The sequence below is a fragment of the Equus przewalskii genome, chromosome 21 (assembly GCF_037783145.1).
Source record: "Equus przewalskii isolate Varuska chromosome 21, EquPr2, whole genome shotgun sequence".
In the NCBI taxonomy this organism is placed as follows: Eukaryota; Metazoa; Chordata; class Mammalia; order Perissodactyla; family Equidae; genus Equus; species Equus przewalskii.
This window is the reverse complement of record NC_091851.1, coordinates 41,587,824-41,606,326: the sequence shown is the minus strand read 5'-3', so window position 1 is coordinate 41,606,326 and position 18,503 is coordinate 41,587,824. Positions and strand designations below refer to the sequence as shown.

Sequence of the window (18,503 nt, the reverse complement as noted above, 5' to 3'; positions counted from 1 at the left end):
TCTTCTCTCTTTCCAAAACTCAGGGAGCGTTCCTAGGCACAACAGCTGCTTTCCATGAAATGCTGTTTTCTTGTTTAATTATAAACCCTCCCAAACATGGTTCTAATCCATAGACATTTGTCTGGATTCCATTAATAAAACTATTATGTCATATTCATTCCTAAAGAGGCTTATGAATTGCAAAGTCACACATTCACACTGTAGTTCAATGCGTTTTTCAGTGTGCACTTACTAAGTGCCCACTCTGTAGCAGATGTAATGTCCTAGCACTCCTGGAGACTGACACACTTTGCATCCTGTTCCAGGCTATATGCAGCCTAGATTAATACCACTAACACTTCTTACTTTGGACACAGGGTCCCTCTGTCGTTTCCTGGTAGCATCCTTCACCGTTACTTGCAGCCTCCATTAAAACTTTGGTTCACACTGTTTCTCACAACTATGTAATCAGCCTCCTCAGTTTATATAAATAAATTATATCATAATAACACTTTTTAAAAATTAACTGGTGATAAAACCAATGTTAACAAATAAGACCAGATTTCTTTGATTATATTTTTCTTTTTCTTTTTTTTTGTGAGGAAGATTCGCCCTGAGCTAACATTGGTGCCAATCTTCCTCCACTTTGTATGTGGGATGCCTCCACAGCACGGCCAATGAGTGGAGTAGGTCCACACCCGGGATCCAAACCCACAAATCGGGACCACCAAAGCAGAGCATGGAGAACTTTAGCCACTCAGCAACAGGGCCAGACCCCTCTTTGATTATATTTTTGACCTTTTCTTTTCAGGAGCAATAACCATCATTCAATATCCTAAAATCTATCTGAGTGCTAACACACACGAAATGAATAAGTCCTGAGAAAGTCTACTGCTCACTGGCCTTCAAAATACTGTAAAATATAAAATGAATGCAAACTAAACTATCTTTCTTTTCCTTCGGCTTCAAATATCTATCCATAAACGTTGGCACACAGGACTATGTATCAGTGGTAATAATACAGAAAAATAATCTCAATTACCATAAACTAGAAAGTTACAGCAACTAGTCTTTCAAATAAATCACCATGTGTCACAATTTGGCATAAACTCCGATCCTTATGAATAATTCACATTTTGTGCATTAATAATACATGCCTTCTTCCTATTGGAATGTTCCCTAAAACAGAATGGATGTCTCCTATCAATTTCCTCAAATGACATGATGGAGTAAATCTAAAATTAGAATGGTGCTTTTAATGCTCCCTTTAAAATCGCCACACTTGGCTGGCTCTTGAGATTATCAAAATACAAAGTTCCTATTATTTCTGGTCCTTTGCATGAGAATCACTCAGTTAAGTACCCCAATAGTAACTGCTCCTGCTGGTGAGAATATTTACAAAGCAGAAGGGAAAAATCAAGAAAACTTAGGCAGGGCTGATAGGGATTGGTTAGTTCTGTTATATTTCTCCCCAATTATATATTTATAGATTCACAATAACATGGGACATAATTGCTAAAACATGGTAACCAGGAGGGAAAAAAAGAAAGAAAGCAAAGACCAAAACAAATCAGGCAAGAGTTTTTAATAACTACAGATCTTTCTATCACCAGGTTTTCCTCCCTAGCTGTGAAATTTTCTTTCAATTTTCAGTAAAATTATCTGACACGTAAAAAAATCTAAAGACCAAATAAAAGAAAGGTGTCAATCACATATATTTGTAGAGAAAGACATTCAACTTATTACTGTAACACTACCCCCAGTGGGGCCATTCCACATCATTACTGTAATTATTATTGTTTCAGATATTACTAAAGTAAGCTTTCCTCCCCCAACGCTCTTGCCGAAACACACACAATACACAAAAAACAGCAACAACACTTGACACAAGGCAAATAGAAATGAGACAGTTTGAAATTAAAAAAAAAAAAACATTCCAGTGTCTTCCTCCTCCCTCAAGAATTCCTTTACCATCACTCAAGCCCAAGGAGAAGCAGAATGAGTTCTCCTGACGTCCCATCAATGAAGAGCCAAGGGGAAAAGGGCAGAAGAGAGGGAGTTTTAAGAGAGGGGCCACGCCTGGGCCAACATCCGTCCCCTACAAGTACCCTCAGATTCATTCATTCTTTCAGTATATATTTAGGGAGCATTCGCTGTGTGCCAGGTATTATGTTCCACCCTAAATAATCTCCCAGCGGGTTTCCAGTGTGTATTCCAACAGAACTCCACCAGCCAGACTAAGGACTCTGGTATCTACCCCAAGCCGGCCTGGCCAGAGGCCAGCCCACGCGGCCTTCGCCAACACCTGGGACAAGGTGGGTCACTGTCCAGCATCCGGAGTCCGAAGAGACCTTTTGCTTGGCGGAAACCTCTTCCTGGAGTCAGAGGGTCACTGACCTTGTTCACACCGAGGGCGTCTGCCCTCTTTCTCAGACAGCCGATCCATCCCCTAGAAAAGTTAAGTTGGCGGGGAGTGGGAAGAGGGGCACCGGGGCCATCCGGCAGGCTCAGCACCCCCGCCCGGGTTTCTCAGCTCTAACTCCCATGGCTACGGAGAAATATTTATTTCCAGTAGACGGGCTCCAGTGGCTACTGAAGCCGAACACGCGGCCACCATCAGAAAGCCAAGTCATCCGAGAGATAAAGATAGATCCATTACATACCTAGACCTGGCCTTCCAGGGGCAGCCCCAGCAGACGTGGATTTCGGCTGAGAAAGCCACAGCGCAATTCCCCAGCGCGCTGCCGGGGAATCTCCTTCCACCCTTCAGGGATGCTGGCTAAGGATAAAGACAATTGAACGGGCGAACAGGAAAAAAAAAGGGGTCGATACTTACCCCTAGGCGTCTGCTCCGGATCCTCACGTACCCTTGCTTCACTATGTCATTAAAATTGGAAGCCATCCCGGACAGCCGGTGACCCCCCTCACCCAAGCGCACGCACCCTAAGTGGCTTTGGGGAGGGTTGAGGGCAGGGTCAAGAGAAGACGTGGGGTCGGGAAGGGGGGAGAAAGTTGGAGCGATGAAGCTGCTTCGGCTGCGGCTCAGCGTGGCTTTAGAAGGCGCACATCACTTTCTCTGTCCCCCAAACCCTGAAAGTGGGCGGCCGGTTTGCAGCCACTTTGGGGGAGCGCAGAGAGCGCGGCGCGGCGCGGCGAGGCGAGGCTGGAGCGCCGGCGTCAGCTGACTCATCAGCCAGCCTGCCAGGAGGAGGAGCGGCGGCTGCTCAGGGATCCAGCCCTGCCTCTTCCCGGGGCCCAGGAGCAGAGGAGGAGGAGGAGGAGGACGGGAGGGCGAGGAGGAGGAGCCGCGCGGGTCCCCGCGCCCGGCTGAGGCCACCCCCAGGCAGACACCCTTGAACGTGCGCACACCCCTCCCCTCCCCTCTAGCCCACCTTGCCCGACCCGCATCCCATCCCCCCAGGACCACGAGCGAGCCCCAGCCCGCCCCCGCGCCTAGGCTACAGCCTGCCGTGATAACGCTCCCTCGCTTCTCGCTCCGGTGGCTTATTTTAGGAAGAGGGGAAATTTCACTTTTCCCGGCCGCCGCGCCTACCCCGCCTGTGCCTTCGGCCCCATCTCTTCCCTAAGAAGGGCTCGTTTTTACCTCTGCTGTGCGTGTCTGGGGAGGCGATGTTGCCATGGTTTGCCTTGACCTTGGCATATGAGGGGAGGGATATGGCCATGGCTTAAGCTACGTGCTTCTTCGGGTTTCCTTGGCATCCTGGACCCAGCCCTCGGTGATACCGTTTGGCACGTTTTCCTTGTTTTAGCCTGTCTTTCCCACCCGGTTGTAAGGTTCCCACGGACTAACACTTGGCGTCGTTAATACGTGAACCCCCTAAGCCTGGCCCAGAGCAGGTGCTGGATAAATCCATAGTGCCAAGCACAGCTTTAAACCCTTTGCTGATTAATTCATTTAAACTCCCCTGTACCTATTGTAAATACCAGGCCCTTATTTACGCCTCCCTAGCCTGGCAATAGAGCTCACCGCCTGACCATTAGGGGATGCTGCCTATAGAATAAGATTCAAAGGCAACCAGATTTTACACTCGCCTGCCCCTGGCTGCACTACCTTCCCAAAGCGGCTTCAGTCCATAACCGCTAACACTTATTGGGCACCAGACTGCTAGGCACTGTGCTAATCCTGATAAGGGAATAATAACATAGATCCTAGCATCCACGTTTTATAGAAACTGAAGCTCAGACGAATTAAGAGACTTGCCCTCGATCCCACAGGGCTAGGATTGAGGGGAGGTGTGTGTGACATCAGCTCTGCTGGTAAGCACGGCCCTGTACCTCTTCTAAAGAGCAGATGCCACGGAGGAGGGAGGTTAGCTGGTTTCCAGGGAAAATCTTTCTAGTCATTTGCACTAACCACAAAGGCAAAAACAGCATCAGAAATTTGACAATTCTTGTTCACTAGAGGTGACCAAACTAAGGCTGGGTGACCTCAGGCAGGAGCTATTGAGAAGAGAATTCGTTTGTTTAGTGCGCTATCTGACCTGATGACATTTGAAGGCCTTTCGACTCTAAGATTATGTGAATCTTTCCTTTCTCAATGGGAGCACTAGCTTTCAGTCACCTTGATTTGATGGGTGTCAGTCAAAGAAGAGAATCACCCAAGAATGTGTCATGGGAGAACTGAGACTAAAGTGAGACAATCAAAAAGCAAAAATTCTGACAAGGAGAACTCTTTTGGCCGTATAATAAATCATTAGCTCTGTCATCATGTTGTCATTTGATGTAAATGATGTTCTAAGTTTAAATCTCTGACCAAAAGAGGATGAGATGACAAAATCGTTTGGAGAGTTCTTTCTGAAGGCTTACAACTTAAAAAAACAAAACAATACTGTCCGTGGTTGCCATGAAATGGACGTGTTCATGGAAGGCATTTGTCCCACACATCGTTTGTAGACCAAGCCCACAGTATCACAGAAACAAAGAATGCAGGAATTTAGGCATGAGGAGCTTGAAGTTAATGGCTTAAGATAACAGAAATAATCACTGACAAAAACTGAGAAATCCATCCCTTGTTAGTTAATGTTGAGTGCAATCAACATCCATAAATAATCAAACTAGAAAATACCAAACTAGATGTGAAGAAACAAGTGATTTCTTTTTAATTGCAAGATTGAATCCAGTATATGATGTTATTTGTTTGTTTTTGGTGAGGTCAAACTGACATACATGCAAAACACACAGACTGTGTCATACTATTCACAAGATGGAAGCCAGTTAGACTTTGGGTGGGCAGTCCAAAATGTGCAGTACGCAACCATGGCAGAAAGACAAAAGATAATTTACAGAGATACACAACGTAAGCAGTGCTTATAGAGTTGCACAGTGCACAACTTACACAATTATACACTGCCAACCATATAGTCAAACACAATTCAGTTTCACTGGAGAGGTGAGACACACAAAAAAATCCTATTTCAATCCCTGATTTTAAGGCAATTTTCAAAACTTAAAACTTCTTGTTTGTTGTATCCATTTCTGTTTGCTTCCTCAGCATCCAAATTCCCTTCTTCCAATAGTGGGCATCATTGTCACTTTGAATATACTTTATGCCCTGCTCCCAGGGCAGGTGTGCAGGCTCGTACATTGCCTTCCTTCAGACGCACTGATTGGTTCAGACATGGGCACATGATCTAAAGTGGCAGATTAAGAGTTTATTGCATTAGAATGAAATGAGCGTGAGTTCAAAATGGAATACATATAGTAGTACCCTTCTATTCGGACATCTCATTGATAGGAAACAAAACTACGTCATGCATTGAAATAGAACTTTATAACCTTAGCATTGCAAAGCAAGAAATTAATCCAAAGGTTGCCCAATCCAAGATATTCAAAGCAGAAATCCACTCTAGCTTGAAACATGAACGTGCTGTTCACTCTGCATTCCATTCAGCCAATTATTATTATTATTATCATTATCATCATCATCATCATCATTATTTATCTCTTCAGGACAGGAAATTGTGTGCAGAAATCCAGAGGCTTCTGCACTTTTCCAGAGCAGGTGGTGGGCTCCCAAGCTTCGCCAAAGGAGGTTGTACTTTCACTAAGTACCACAAAGTACCAAGGCAGAGGCTGAAATGGCAGTTGTCCAATATCTTTACCAAAAATAACTTGAGCTTTGGCCCCGTGGCCCGCAGCTCTCAGTGGGAGTGTCACAGATACATAAGCAGCCTTTCCTCCAAAGCGAGTCAGCGCTAAGGAAAATGCTTTGCCGGACACTAAGGAGAGAGGCTGTCTGCTCTGCGGCCAGGTCTCCCTTCCCCAGTCATTACCCACCCAAAGAAGGATGACTTGGAAGATGACATTGAAATCAGACGGGAGAAAATCTGGGCACAGGTCTGCTTCCGTTGTTCATGGCTTCCATGCTTCCCTCCTGCATTTAATAAATATTGATGGAGCACCTGCTATGGGTAGAGACTGCCACAGTAACTTTCTCTCTCTCTTCCTCTCTCTCTCTCTCTCTCTCACACACACACACTCCAAACAGATAAACAAAGTCCCTGTCCCCATGGAGCTTACACCCCAGTAGGAGAAAGCCTTCTGAGTGATTCTCCTGCTATAAGGTAAGGAGTGAGCTCCCCCTTCCCTCTGCCCTGGGAGGAGAAGACCAACTCCCTGCTCCGCGCACGGGAACATTCCTTCTTTCATCTCTTTAACCACAATGTCTTATTTCGCTTGGAGGCGCATGATCATCGACTAACGCAGACGGAATGGTTTGGAAATCCCATTTCCCCAGTTTCTGCACAGAAGCCCCAGCACCCTGCATTCGAATGTTTTCTAAATGCTCCTCCCCCGGACTTTTGAGAGTTCTTCTGAAATCGAGTCAACAGGAAGAGTCACACTTACCATTCTGTTACAAAGCCATATCATAACCATTAAAACAGATGTAAAAGATGTCACTGTCACTTCTTCTTTGTTCATTCAACAAACATTATTTAAGCCAGGCTCACTAGGCACCGAGGAGTCAGCGAGCAGATAGAAAGAAACCAAACGCTGCCCTCCTGGAGTTAACTGTCCACTGGGAGTGCAAGACCCTAATAAAATACTCAAATAAGTATAAAATTATGAAGGAAGGAAAGTTACCTGATGTTGTGCGAGGAGGGGACACGGAGACAGGACCTGACTCCTTTGGAATGGGGACGGAGAAATTAGGGAGCTGAGATAGGAAGGGGAAGGTACTAATTCCTACGTGAGGACAGAGAGAGGCTGGTGGGAAGGAGGACAGGATTGGCAAATATCCCAGACAGGAGAGCACACGGTACATTTAGAACAGAGAGAAGGGGCTGGCCCAGTGGTGTAGTGATTAAGTTCGCGCACTCCACCTCTGCGGCCCAGGGATCCAGGGTTCGGATCCTGAGCGTGGACTTACACACTGCCCGTCAAGCCATACTGTTGTGGCATCCCACATACAAAATAGAGGAAGATTGGCACAGATGTTAGTTCAGGGACAATCTTCCTCACCAAAAAAAAAAAAGAAAGAACAGAGAGAAGGTCAAGGTGATTGGAATTTGGAGAATGAAAAGAGGGTGGTGGGTGATGAGGCCAGAAAGGATAAAAAGATTTCTTATACATTAATCAGTATGTTATAAATAATCTATGCAGTATGGTCTGGCTTTTAAAAATGAGTTTTATATCCATATATATATATAAACCCAGGCTGAATATATCTATGCTAAAATATTAGCAGTGGTTGCTATTTGTTGGTAAGGTTATTAGAAATGTTGATTTTGTCCTGTGGGCTTTTTTAAAAACTAAATTCCCAATGCAACTTTAAAAATAGAATGACTATTTCTTTCAGCCCGAGTGGGCCTCATGTCATAAGTTTCTAACCAAGGACACACAAGCAAACATACACCTCCAGTGAACCGGACTGGGATACAAAAAGAGTCCTCTGGTCAGCAGGCTCTTCCAGATACTGGAGCTTCTTTTCTTATGAGAAGAGTCCTCCTCTCTGTGGGTTGATGCAAAGCCACCCCAGGAAAATCTAGGCCATCACATGAGAAAAAGACCAGAGAGAAGTAATTAGGTGACAAAGGCATTTGGCATCTATAGAGCCCTTTTTCAAAATGACGCATGTATCCAGGGGTTGTTGCAAGAAGATTAGAAGTCAATATTCCAGAGGGCTCCTCAAGGTTCCCCCCCTAGTTTGCTGAGTGACTTTGGGAAAGCCATTAATTTCTCCTGCCTCATAACCTGATCTGGAAAACAGAGATAAATGGGGCCAGCCTTACTGGTTCAGTCTGTTGAAGTCCCTGGACAAAATGTGCGAAGAGGGCAAAGTCTTACGTTCAAAGTGCTCTGCCAATGTTAATTAATCCTCACAGCACCCCGAGCCCTGTAAAATTATCCACATTTCACAGCTGAGGGACCTGAAGCAGAAAGACTAGATGACTTGTCCAAAGACGCAGAAGGAGCCTACTTCAGAATGGGGATTAGCAACCGCCCGCATTGGCATCCGAATAAGAAGTGTTTTAACTTCACTCATAAAACACAAATAAATTGGGTCTGGAAGCTTTTTATTCTGAAAACAGTTTTGGTGTCCATGAAAAAGCAGAACACATTTTCGATATAATGTAACAGACAGACCCGTTTGCAATTTTAGGGTCTTCTGTCTTAGACTGATGACTATAATTAGCTGCACACATCAATTTCACTTTTATCTCATTGGCCAGAGTTTAGTCACATGACCTTGACGTCACAAAAAGATGGGAAAGTGGGAAAATGAAGGTTTTATTCAAGGCAGCCATGAGCCTGGCTAAGTGGGAGTCCATGGAAAAGGCAGACGGATTGCCGTGTGGGGAATGGATCAGAGAGAACATTTGAGGATGTAGTGGCCAGTTTGGAATCTACTAGGCGACAAGGAGCAGTCTCTAACAAGACAGCCGAATCTTGACTTGGCTAACAGCAAATTCACAGTCTTCCCAACATCACCCCCTTCCAGTATTTCCTAGTATGTCAGTTAGTATGCTTTTAGCTAAAAACAGCATAAAGCTCAGCCACCAGAATCTCAGATCAAAGGCCTTTATTGCTGTCATTTATGAATCTAAGAGGCCATTAATTTTAAGATGCACTACCGCTTTATACACTAGTAAGGAAGAAAAGTTACTACCGACTTAACTTTCCATGTCAATGATAAACCTCAACAATTTTTAATAGCGTTGTTGAGGTATACATGACACACAGCAAACCGCACATGTACCAAGTGTAAAATTTCATAAGTTCTGACATACGTTTACCCCTGTGAAATCATCACATAATCAAGATAACGAACCTATCCATCAGCCCCAAAGTTCTCTTATGCCCCTCCTATCTCATGCTGCCGTGCTGTAGTAGGAATCATTTTGCGATATATAGATGTATCGAATCAACACTTGTCCACCTTAAACTTGCACAATGCCATGTGTCAATTTTATCTCGATACATCTTGGGAAAAAATTGTATTTTTCTCTGCCTATTTGACTACAACTTACCTTTCCCCCCTCCTCCTTTGTGGAGACTTGTACAACCTGTACATTTTCGTAGATCTCATTCATTAAACTGCTGAATCATATTCCATCATATGACAATAACACATTTTATTTCTCCTTTCTGTATTGATGGTCATTTAAATTATTTCCATTTTATCCCATTACAAGCAACAGACACTAAATTGTTAGGCCTAAAATATGAAATAAGATCATCACTGTAACATCTTTCTAAAAAAACACCTAAAATCACTGACAGTCATTGCCACTTGATATCAGAATTCAAGAATACAGCTGCTTGTGGGCTTTTTAAAATCAAATCAAATACTCAATAGACCTTCTAAGAAGCCAGTGCAATAAAAAAAGTCGGTTTTACAGGAACTCTGCAGGCAGAATAAAAACTAAACTAATATATTTTAAATATTTCTTTGATTTCCCTTGTAAGCTTCAACCTTTAACTCTCCCATCAGTCTATTTAAATAACCGCCAACATAGAACTGTGACTGATAGAAGCAAGGACATGTAGGACGCTGCTTTAGTATTTTAGCTCAAAGAAAGATAACATTTGGTCTTCCTTCCGAAGTCACTTCAACAAGATCACGTTCTGTTTGCCTACAGAATATAAGCCATGTCCCTCCTTTGGCCTACAAAGTCAGACACGCCTGGAACCTCACCCACCTCTCTGTCACCATTTACCTCTTGCCCCTGCACACCCCCCACTGTCCACAAAGGCCTCCTTGCTGTTCATGAAATACACCAAACTCACCCCCACCTCGCATCTCAGCGTTTGGTCGTTCCTCTCTGTCACACACTCTTCCTTCAACTTTTCATCTGACTGACTCCTTCTTGTCGTTTAGGTCTCAACTTGTGTCACCTCCTCTGAGAAGCCCTCCTTGACCTCTAAATCCAAATTAGCACCCTCCTTCCAAACAAGTCACTTGCCCTCATACAACTCTGTTTTATTTTTTTTAAAAAACTTATCACAAATTGAAATTATCCTGTTGAATGATATGTTAGCACGTCGCCTATCTGTTTCCCACACCCTTGTTAGACTGAGCCTGAATGGGAGCGCTTCTGACCCATCCACTCCGAGCCCCCAGTGCCTAGGACAATGCCTGGCATTACTGAAGGAATGAATGGATGAAATGAAAGCAACTCAGTGCCTGCAAGCTATTATTTGATAATACGTGCATCCTGTGATGCTGAACGAATAGTAGAAACCTAAAATAATGTCTGCGTCACCATCTCACGTATACCTTCTTCCGGAGTGAGCTGCTTGTAGATTAACACATCTCCTCAGTGCATTTCTTTAAAGGAATGCAGTTAAACATCAGTGAATAGTGCTCAAGATAGACCTGTTCATAAGAGTATTGTACGCTAGGAAAAGTCCAAACACACAAGCAAAAACAACCAACAACTACGGCCTTTGGAGTCAAACAGATTTGGTTTGAATTCCCGCCCCACTGCTTATTCTGGTGCTCTGCCAGGGTGATCTTGTCATCCAGGAGATATTGGTCTGGAGACACTCTGGTTGTCATAGCTGTAGGGGGAAGGGAGCTACTTGCATCTGGTGGGTAGAGGCCAGGGATGCTACCAAACACCCCACAACGCCCAGGACAGCCCATAACAAAGAGTTATCCAGCTGCAAATGCCAGCAGTACCGAGGTTCGGAAACCCTGCTCCAAACAAAAGGTTTACTCTCTCCTGTACTCAGTTTTCTCATCTGTACATTGGGAACAAATAATATCAACCAGATTACTGTGGAGATTAGTAAAAAACTATGTTTAAGGCACCAAGAACTGAGTCTTGAGCATGAGAACTCTACAAGGAAGCATTATGTTTCTTACGAGCATCACATATTTTATTGTTTATTACTTATTTCTCTTTATTAGTTATTTATTAAGGCATGTGGCTCCTTCTATGGCACAGGTTTCTCCTTCATCTTTGAATCTTCAGTTCCTAGTAGAGGGCCTGGCACTTAACAAATGTGTCCTGAATTAATTAAATTAAATGTTGAATAGTCTAAAATATCTTATACTTTGCTCTCATTTTGTCCCTCTCTCTCGAAATTAATGTGACTGCTCATATCAGTTCTCTTCCCTATGTGGTCAAGTTTCTTATTATTTTCTTATTAATCATCTTGCTGGCCTCTTAAGTCAAAGTTTGAATTACAGGACCTTTACTTGTCTTTGTTATCATCGTCTACTTCCCTTTCTCTGGCTTATTAAACACAGCACAGTGACCTTCTTGCTATTTCTTGACAAGCCAAGCAGGATCCTGCCTCAGGGAACTAGGACTTCCTCTGGCTAGAATGTTCTTCTCCCTGGATATCAACGTGGGATCTTAATGTTCATTTCTCTGATTACGATGGGGTTGAGCATTGTCATGTTTACTTTCTATTCCTGTTTTATATCCTGGAGATGTTTATTTATGTTTTTTGTCCATTTTTTAAATGTATTTTTCTTTTTTTTTGTTATTTATAGGAGTTTTTGTTAATGTATTCTAGATAATTTTTTGTCACTTGTAAATGTTACAAAAATCTGGCCTAAATTGCCTTTTGTTTGTCTTTATGGTGTCTTTTAAGAAACAGAAGTTTTAATTTTTATTGGAGTCAAACTCATCAATCCTTTCTTTCACTGTTAGTAAGTTTTGTATCTTGTTAAAGAATTCCTTCAGTATCCTAAGGTCATAGAACATTCTGCTATTTTTTCCCACAAACTTGAAAATTTTGCTTTTCACATTTAAGTCTTTAATTCCTCGTGAATGACTGTCCCAGGAGGAGAGAGAGGTGTCACCGAAGATTGGGATCTAATTCTTCTGTTTCCATGTGGGACCGCCTGTGGAAGCCTTCTGTCGACCTCGCTCCACGATGCCTCATCTGTCGCAGATCCAGTTTCCCTCCGTGGGTCCGTTTCTGGATATCCAGCATTATGCCTTCCCAGTGCCCCACTCCCTTAGTGAAATAGCTTTATATTAATATTCCTCTTTCATCTACGGCTGCTCCTTCTCGTGTATTTGTTTTCAGTCTGCTCTCCTTTTGCTATGCCTTAAATGCTGGTATTCTTTGGAGTTCAGTGGAGTCCTCTCTTATCTTCCCATTCTGCACACATTCTTTAGGATTCCACTGCCATCCATAAGAATGTGCTTCCCAAATATGTATCTGGACTGTGACCTCTCTGCCAAGTTCCACAACCATATGTACAATAACAGTAGCCTACACATGCTGTGGATATACTGTGTGCCAGATGCAATCCGGGAGCTCACGGTGCATTGGTTCGCCAAGGCCACTCAGCAACCAAGTGTGGCAGGTACTGTTGTCATCATCCACAGTCACCAGTGAGAGAGCTGTGGCACAGAGGTTAAGAAACTTCTGCAGGTCTCAGAGCCAGTGAGCGGGGAAGGAAGGCTGTGAACACCATCGACAGGGTGGCGCACGCAATCCACCGCTAAGTCCACTGCTTACCGGACAGCTTCGCCCAGATGTCCCCAGCATGTCTCCAACTCAGTGTGTCCCAGTCTGAACTACTGTTGACGAGAGCTTTTCAGTGTTCTAAGAGGGATCGTGTGTGTGTGTGTGTGTGTGTGTGTGTGCATGCACATGCATGCACATACATGCTTATAGGAAAAAATTATTCACATGTTTGCTTTTTATTTATTGTGTTAATATTCGATTTACGAAATTTACAAATTTAAAAACTTAATTGCTAAAAAGAATGAGAGAAACTGGGTGAAGGGTACAAGAGACCTCTCTGTACTAGCTTTGAAACTTTCTGAAAATCTCTAAGTATTTCAAAATAAAAGTTTTAAAAATCTGGTTGTTCCTTTTAACTGTAAAGAAAAATTAGTATTGTATTTATTGGTTTTGCAAAGTTTGATTTTCACTTCTAAGGAGTTTATGAATGATGTTTGGCTCGTTTTCAAACTTAAATACCTTTAAATACTTTAAACTGTATTTATAAATTTAATATATTTGATTTCCTTCTTAAGCACTGCAACTGTCTACCTTGGCATATAGAATCTCCCCAATACAAATAATTTATATGAATTTTAAATGCGTAAATACTGTGAGCCTAAAATTTTCTCACTATCTCAATGCTTAGTAAAATTTCAATTTAGTCATAAGCCATAGCAATTTTTCATTTACTCTTTTATTTTTGATGGAGTTAGAAAACTTTCACTCGAATAAACCAAATTCTTTTCAAGTTTATAAGTAGATTTTCTAAAAAACTAAATATGTCACAAAATGTTAATACCACGTTTTTGCTCTTGTTCGACCTGTCTATACACAATTGTCAATCTTCCTGGCTTCCAAGAGGCACAGAATTTATGAAGCTGAGCTGAATATCAGCTCAAACTATGGAGGTTCTGAGGCTCAGTGCCCTGAGAGTCCTGTCACCAGCAACTAAAACAGAAACAGAGCTCTCTTGCCATAAGGGGCCTCAACGGGTCTCTTAATTGTTTGTGCCATTTGATTATGGTGGTCTTTTTTTGGTGGGGGCGGTTACCTGCTTTCTCCAGAAGACCCATGTAGGACTCCTTCAAGGCTGGCCTCCCTCGTAAGCCTGCCTACTGTGTGCTCGTAACTCATTCCACCAGGAACTCTCAGTGTTCACCTGCCACGCCCCTGGAGAGTTTCCTGCCCGGCATACGAGTTTGGCACGTGAGATTTAGTCGATAATCCAGTGCATGCTTGGGGGAAAAAAATTAAATTAAAATTAATTTGGGGAGGTTACCTGTTCTGCATGCTTAAAATTCCTAATGCCTGGGGTGCGGACTGATTCTTCTCAGCAATACTCTTGGCCATCATGAGCCGTACTTTAGAGTTGCCATGTCATGGACCACAGAAAATAAGAAAAGGCAGTCTGCCAGGTCACATATGTCAAGTATGCCACAACTCTGTATTCAAATTACTTTCAAGATCCTAATTCCTCTGTCTACTCCCAGAAATTCGCACCCCCAGTCATCTTACACTCCTGATTGAAATTTGCATTTCTCTGCAAATTCCAATCTTGAGATCTGTAAATGTTTTTCATCTAGGTCTAAATAACAATGCATTTGTCAGGAATCCTGAATTCTTCCATGTTCTTTCTCTCCTCGGACCGCACAACTCTTAGTGATCTTCAAAATGACATGAATTTGAACTTGGCTCGCTCACTTTTGACTTGGAGGCCACTCTCCTGACATTTTCACAGCCTCCTCCAAACACCTTTATTTTTCCCCTCCAAACCTCCCTGGTCCTTCTGCACGTCCCACCTTGCTGACTCTCTCAATAAGTAACATCTCTTAGTGCCACAACTCCAAACCACACATTCATCCTTAATTCCTCTTCCTCCTCTCCTCAACAGTTTTCGATTTACATATTTTGATGCTTTTTTATTTTGTGCATAAAGATATATGACTGTATTTTTTTCACTGAGTGTGTAACACCAAAATAAAATGAACTTCCTTTGCAATATGAATAATTTGTGCTTTGAATTCTGATGTCTTATAATACTCCCTCTTAATGTTTTTGTGATGGTCTTAGACATCACTGCCCATCTTTTATCTTTAATCTATAGGTATCATTTTAAAGCATGTTCATCCTCAATTAGTATAAAATTGAATGCATCTTTTCACTGGACAGTTCAATCACTTTTCATTTTTAACATTTATTGATGTGTTTGGCCTTCCTCCTGCCCTCTTAAATTTTGTTTTCTGACTTCATGTTCTTTTTATGTTTCATCTTTCCCTTTTTTTCTATACAAGCTATGTTTTCTTTGCAATTTTTAATAACGTTGTTTAAAAAATGTTGTTGTCACCTGATACCATCTACATCAACACAACTTACTGTCTACATTAGCATAATTTGATTATGCCAGGAACTTCCTGCCCAGAAAAATGAAGTTGCAAATAACCTTATTGTTTTTTTCAGGAATTTACTTAAAATTCATTTATCTGAACAATAGACTATTCACCTTGTTCTCTTCAGCACAAGGAACAATAGTCCCTTCTTCCTATTAAAAGATTACGCAAGTGGAGTCATCAAATTATTGTTTATTTTTCAAAGGCTCACATCAAAATCTTCACCTCTCTATATCCATCAATCCTCAACTATTATATCACAAACTTTGCCAAATCTCAGCCAGCTCCCTGCCTTGAAAGACCCACCTTGAACTAGACCACAAAACCCACATAGATTTCCCACTTGTGGCTCTTCCCTTCAAGATGCCCCCGGGACTCTGCCTTCCCCTAATGCAGTCAACAGTCACCTTGACTTTGCTTGATCTGCAGGTTAGTTTGATGGTCTCTGTGGGGAGTCAGGATTCAACACTATCCTATTTTTATTCCCCCGGCAGTTAATTTTATAATTTTATGGATATATTTAAATCTATTTTTCATGTTTATGTCAAAAATTTTAAAAGTCTAACGTTTTGTAGATGATAAAAAATTAAGCAATTTTTATTTTTCCTAGACCCTACCCCCTTTCCTAACTTTTCTTGATATGATATAGGATTATAATGTTAAAGATGATGATGACTTTACAACATATTTGCTCTTTCAATAATTAGTTTTGACATTTGTATTAGGTTTTATAAATATATAAATAACTACAATGGAAAATTTAGCACACTTTATTTTATACCAGTCCATCCTACCTCTTCTGGTATCTATTATATACTATCTATGTAATTTGAGATCTATTTTTCATTTTTTTTCTGTTCCTTCTTATTCAAGAAGTATTTGTGGATTTGTGTCACTGTTACTGTCACATTTAACGAAACCCTACTATTAAATAGCACCTCTCCTGATCACTGCCAGTTTTTTACACTGTCGTCGTCCTCCTCTGAAATTCTTTGATACATTTTAATGAATAGGAGGAGAGTGTCTCTGATTTTATTATTAGGAAAAGTACCTATATTTTCCTGCCAGTAGAATGACCTCATGAGTTTAAATGCAAATCAGACAAAGGCCATGTGAGGCATACAGAATTCACCTGGATGTCATTAGGAACATCTCCATCAGTTGTGTATGTATGTACACAGGCTGCATACATAGGCTCATCAAACTGACAAGTCTTTATCCTTGGGTAGAAAGTATATCTATATGTCTTTAAAATTCCATCAAATTTATAAGTCCAAGTTACCAAGGATTAATATAATGTGCTTAAGATGTGGGGGAAACAGCAAAAGCAAAATCAAATCAAGTGACCAACTTGGGTGAGAGTTACAGAATCTGTGAATAGACATATAAATTAGTAAATGTGTAGAACTTGAATTTGGGGAAATAGGCTAATCGATCACATCCTGGATTTACGGAGATGTGACAAGGAAACTGTAAAATAGAGCTCAATGAGTCCCAGCAGGGTACGTGCCTAGAATACGTGCCTAAAAGTCCAGGCAGTTTCCTGGATAACACTTCTGGTCATGAATGAATCCAGTTAATTGGAATGATAACGATATTCCTTAAATGGGAACACATTCTTTAAACTTTAAAATTATGTACAAAAAATTTGAGAGTAATAAAACTGTGTTACCTTAAATGGGAACACATTCTTTAAACTTTAAAATTATGTATAAAACATTTGAGAGTAATAAAGCTATGTTATTAATATTTTGCTATAAATAATGAATTTGTACACTCTTCATATTTATGTATTTGAAATAATTCAAGAAAATAAAAACTTCAAATTTTATAAGTTTAGACATTAGTAAATGAAAAAGACTTCAGTATTCAGGGAGGTTGTTTTTATTAATTCAGTCTCTTGGAGTACTTAAAAAAAGCAAATATATTAAATTTATAAAAGCTGTTTAAGATGTTTGAGGTGTTTATGCTTGTAAAAGGCACCAGATATTTGTCAAAGATCACTTAAAAGTGATTGCTAATATCTGTTGGATTTAAAAATAGGATAATATATTTATGAACTAAACTTAAAACCCAAGAAACAGCTAGCCTTTCTTTTATAATTGTAACTGTAATAAATTGAATACTAATTTTTTCAAAAAGCCTTCTGAATAGTATTTTCTCTATGTACAAACCTCCCTCGAGGGCACCAAAAAAACCTCACATAAATATATTCTTCCTTTCGTATGGCTTCATCAAGCATTTATTTAATCATTAAACAGAGATTTATTTCATGCCTATTTTAATCATGTAATGGGCAAGACACTTGGGATACAGTGAGAAATGAGGGGGTATTACTAGCAATATGTTCACATGAACACATATTTTTGTATTTTTGTAAATTTTGTAAGAGCCAGACATTTAAGCACAATTAAGTTAGAATGCTGCTTTCTTCCCCACTAACTTTCTGCGTGTTACGCTGCCCTTTTATCAGTGGTATTAGAGTAGTTGTGGACGATTTTTTGGGATCTGGCTAAGAGAAAGACGAATTTAAGATATACTGATTGGGTTTAGTGGGATGTGTGTATGTGATTCCCAGTCACTGGTGTGTTCAGTGGCGTTTTTGCTAACTGTTCTGGTATAGGAATTGCTTCCTGGGAGATTCTCAGTGTCTACTGGGTTGATTCTCCCGGCATAATGACACAAGATGCAAGGACAGAAGTGGTATCAAAATCAAGACCTGCTCCTGACCTCACAAGTGTGTGAGCCGTGGAGGAGAAACAAGGCTTGGGATGTTCAGAGGCAGGTGACAGTCTATGGAGAGTTCTGACACCAAACGTCTCTATCCTTGGGAATCTACTTGATAATATAGCATAAGTAACAATAAATGCACCATACATTTTCATTCCTCTTTTGATGGGAACGATGAGAAATAGAATTTCAGAATCCTTACATTCATAATGTACAAGACATAAAAATTGAGTAGCAGCATATTAAATCACGTCTCAGCTCATCTGACACACCTTGTCAGATCCACATCTGGGTCTTGTGGATCCAGACAAAACAGCACACAAAACTGATCTCAAAATAAAAATAAGCAACCAGAGTAGGAGAAAGACTGAATCATCTTCCAATTCTCCCTCTACAAAATAACATTACAAGATCGTTGTCACATGAAAGAACAATCAAAAAGTATGTCAACAAAAAATGTAGGGAAAA

The 18,503-nt window shown here is 41.2% G+C and overlaps 1 protein-coding gene across 2 annotated transcripts in view; it reads right to left on the bottom strand.

Annotated features, from left to right (window-relative positions):
* DOK5 (docking protein 5) overlaps positions 1–3,573 on the bottom strand; it is a 152,254-nt gene extending 148,681 nt beyond the window's left edge. Inside the window, exon 1 of one of the 2 annotated variants that reach the window (XM_070589600.1) lies at positions 2,816–3,573. In XM_070589600.1, the coding sequence (XP_070445701.1) occupies positions 2,816–2,881 (66 nt within the window). In that variant the 5' untranslated portion in view covers positions 2,882–3,573. Of the gene's footprint in view, positions 1–2,642 lie in introns of both variants that reach the window. The other variant, XM_070589602.1, reaches the window with a different exon arrangement.
* Between the last annotated feature and the right edge of the window lie 14,930 nt (positions 3,574–18,503).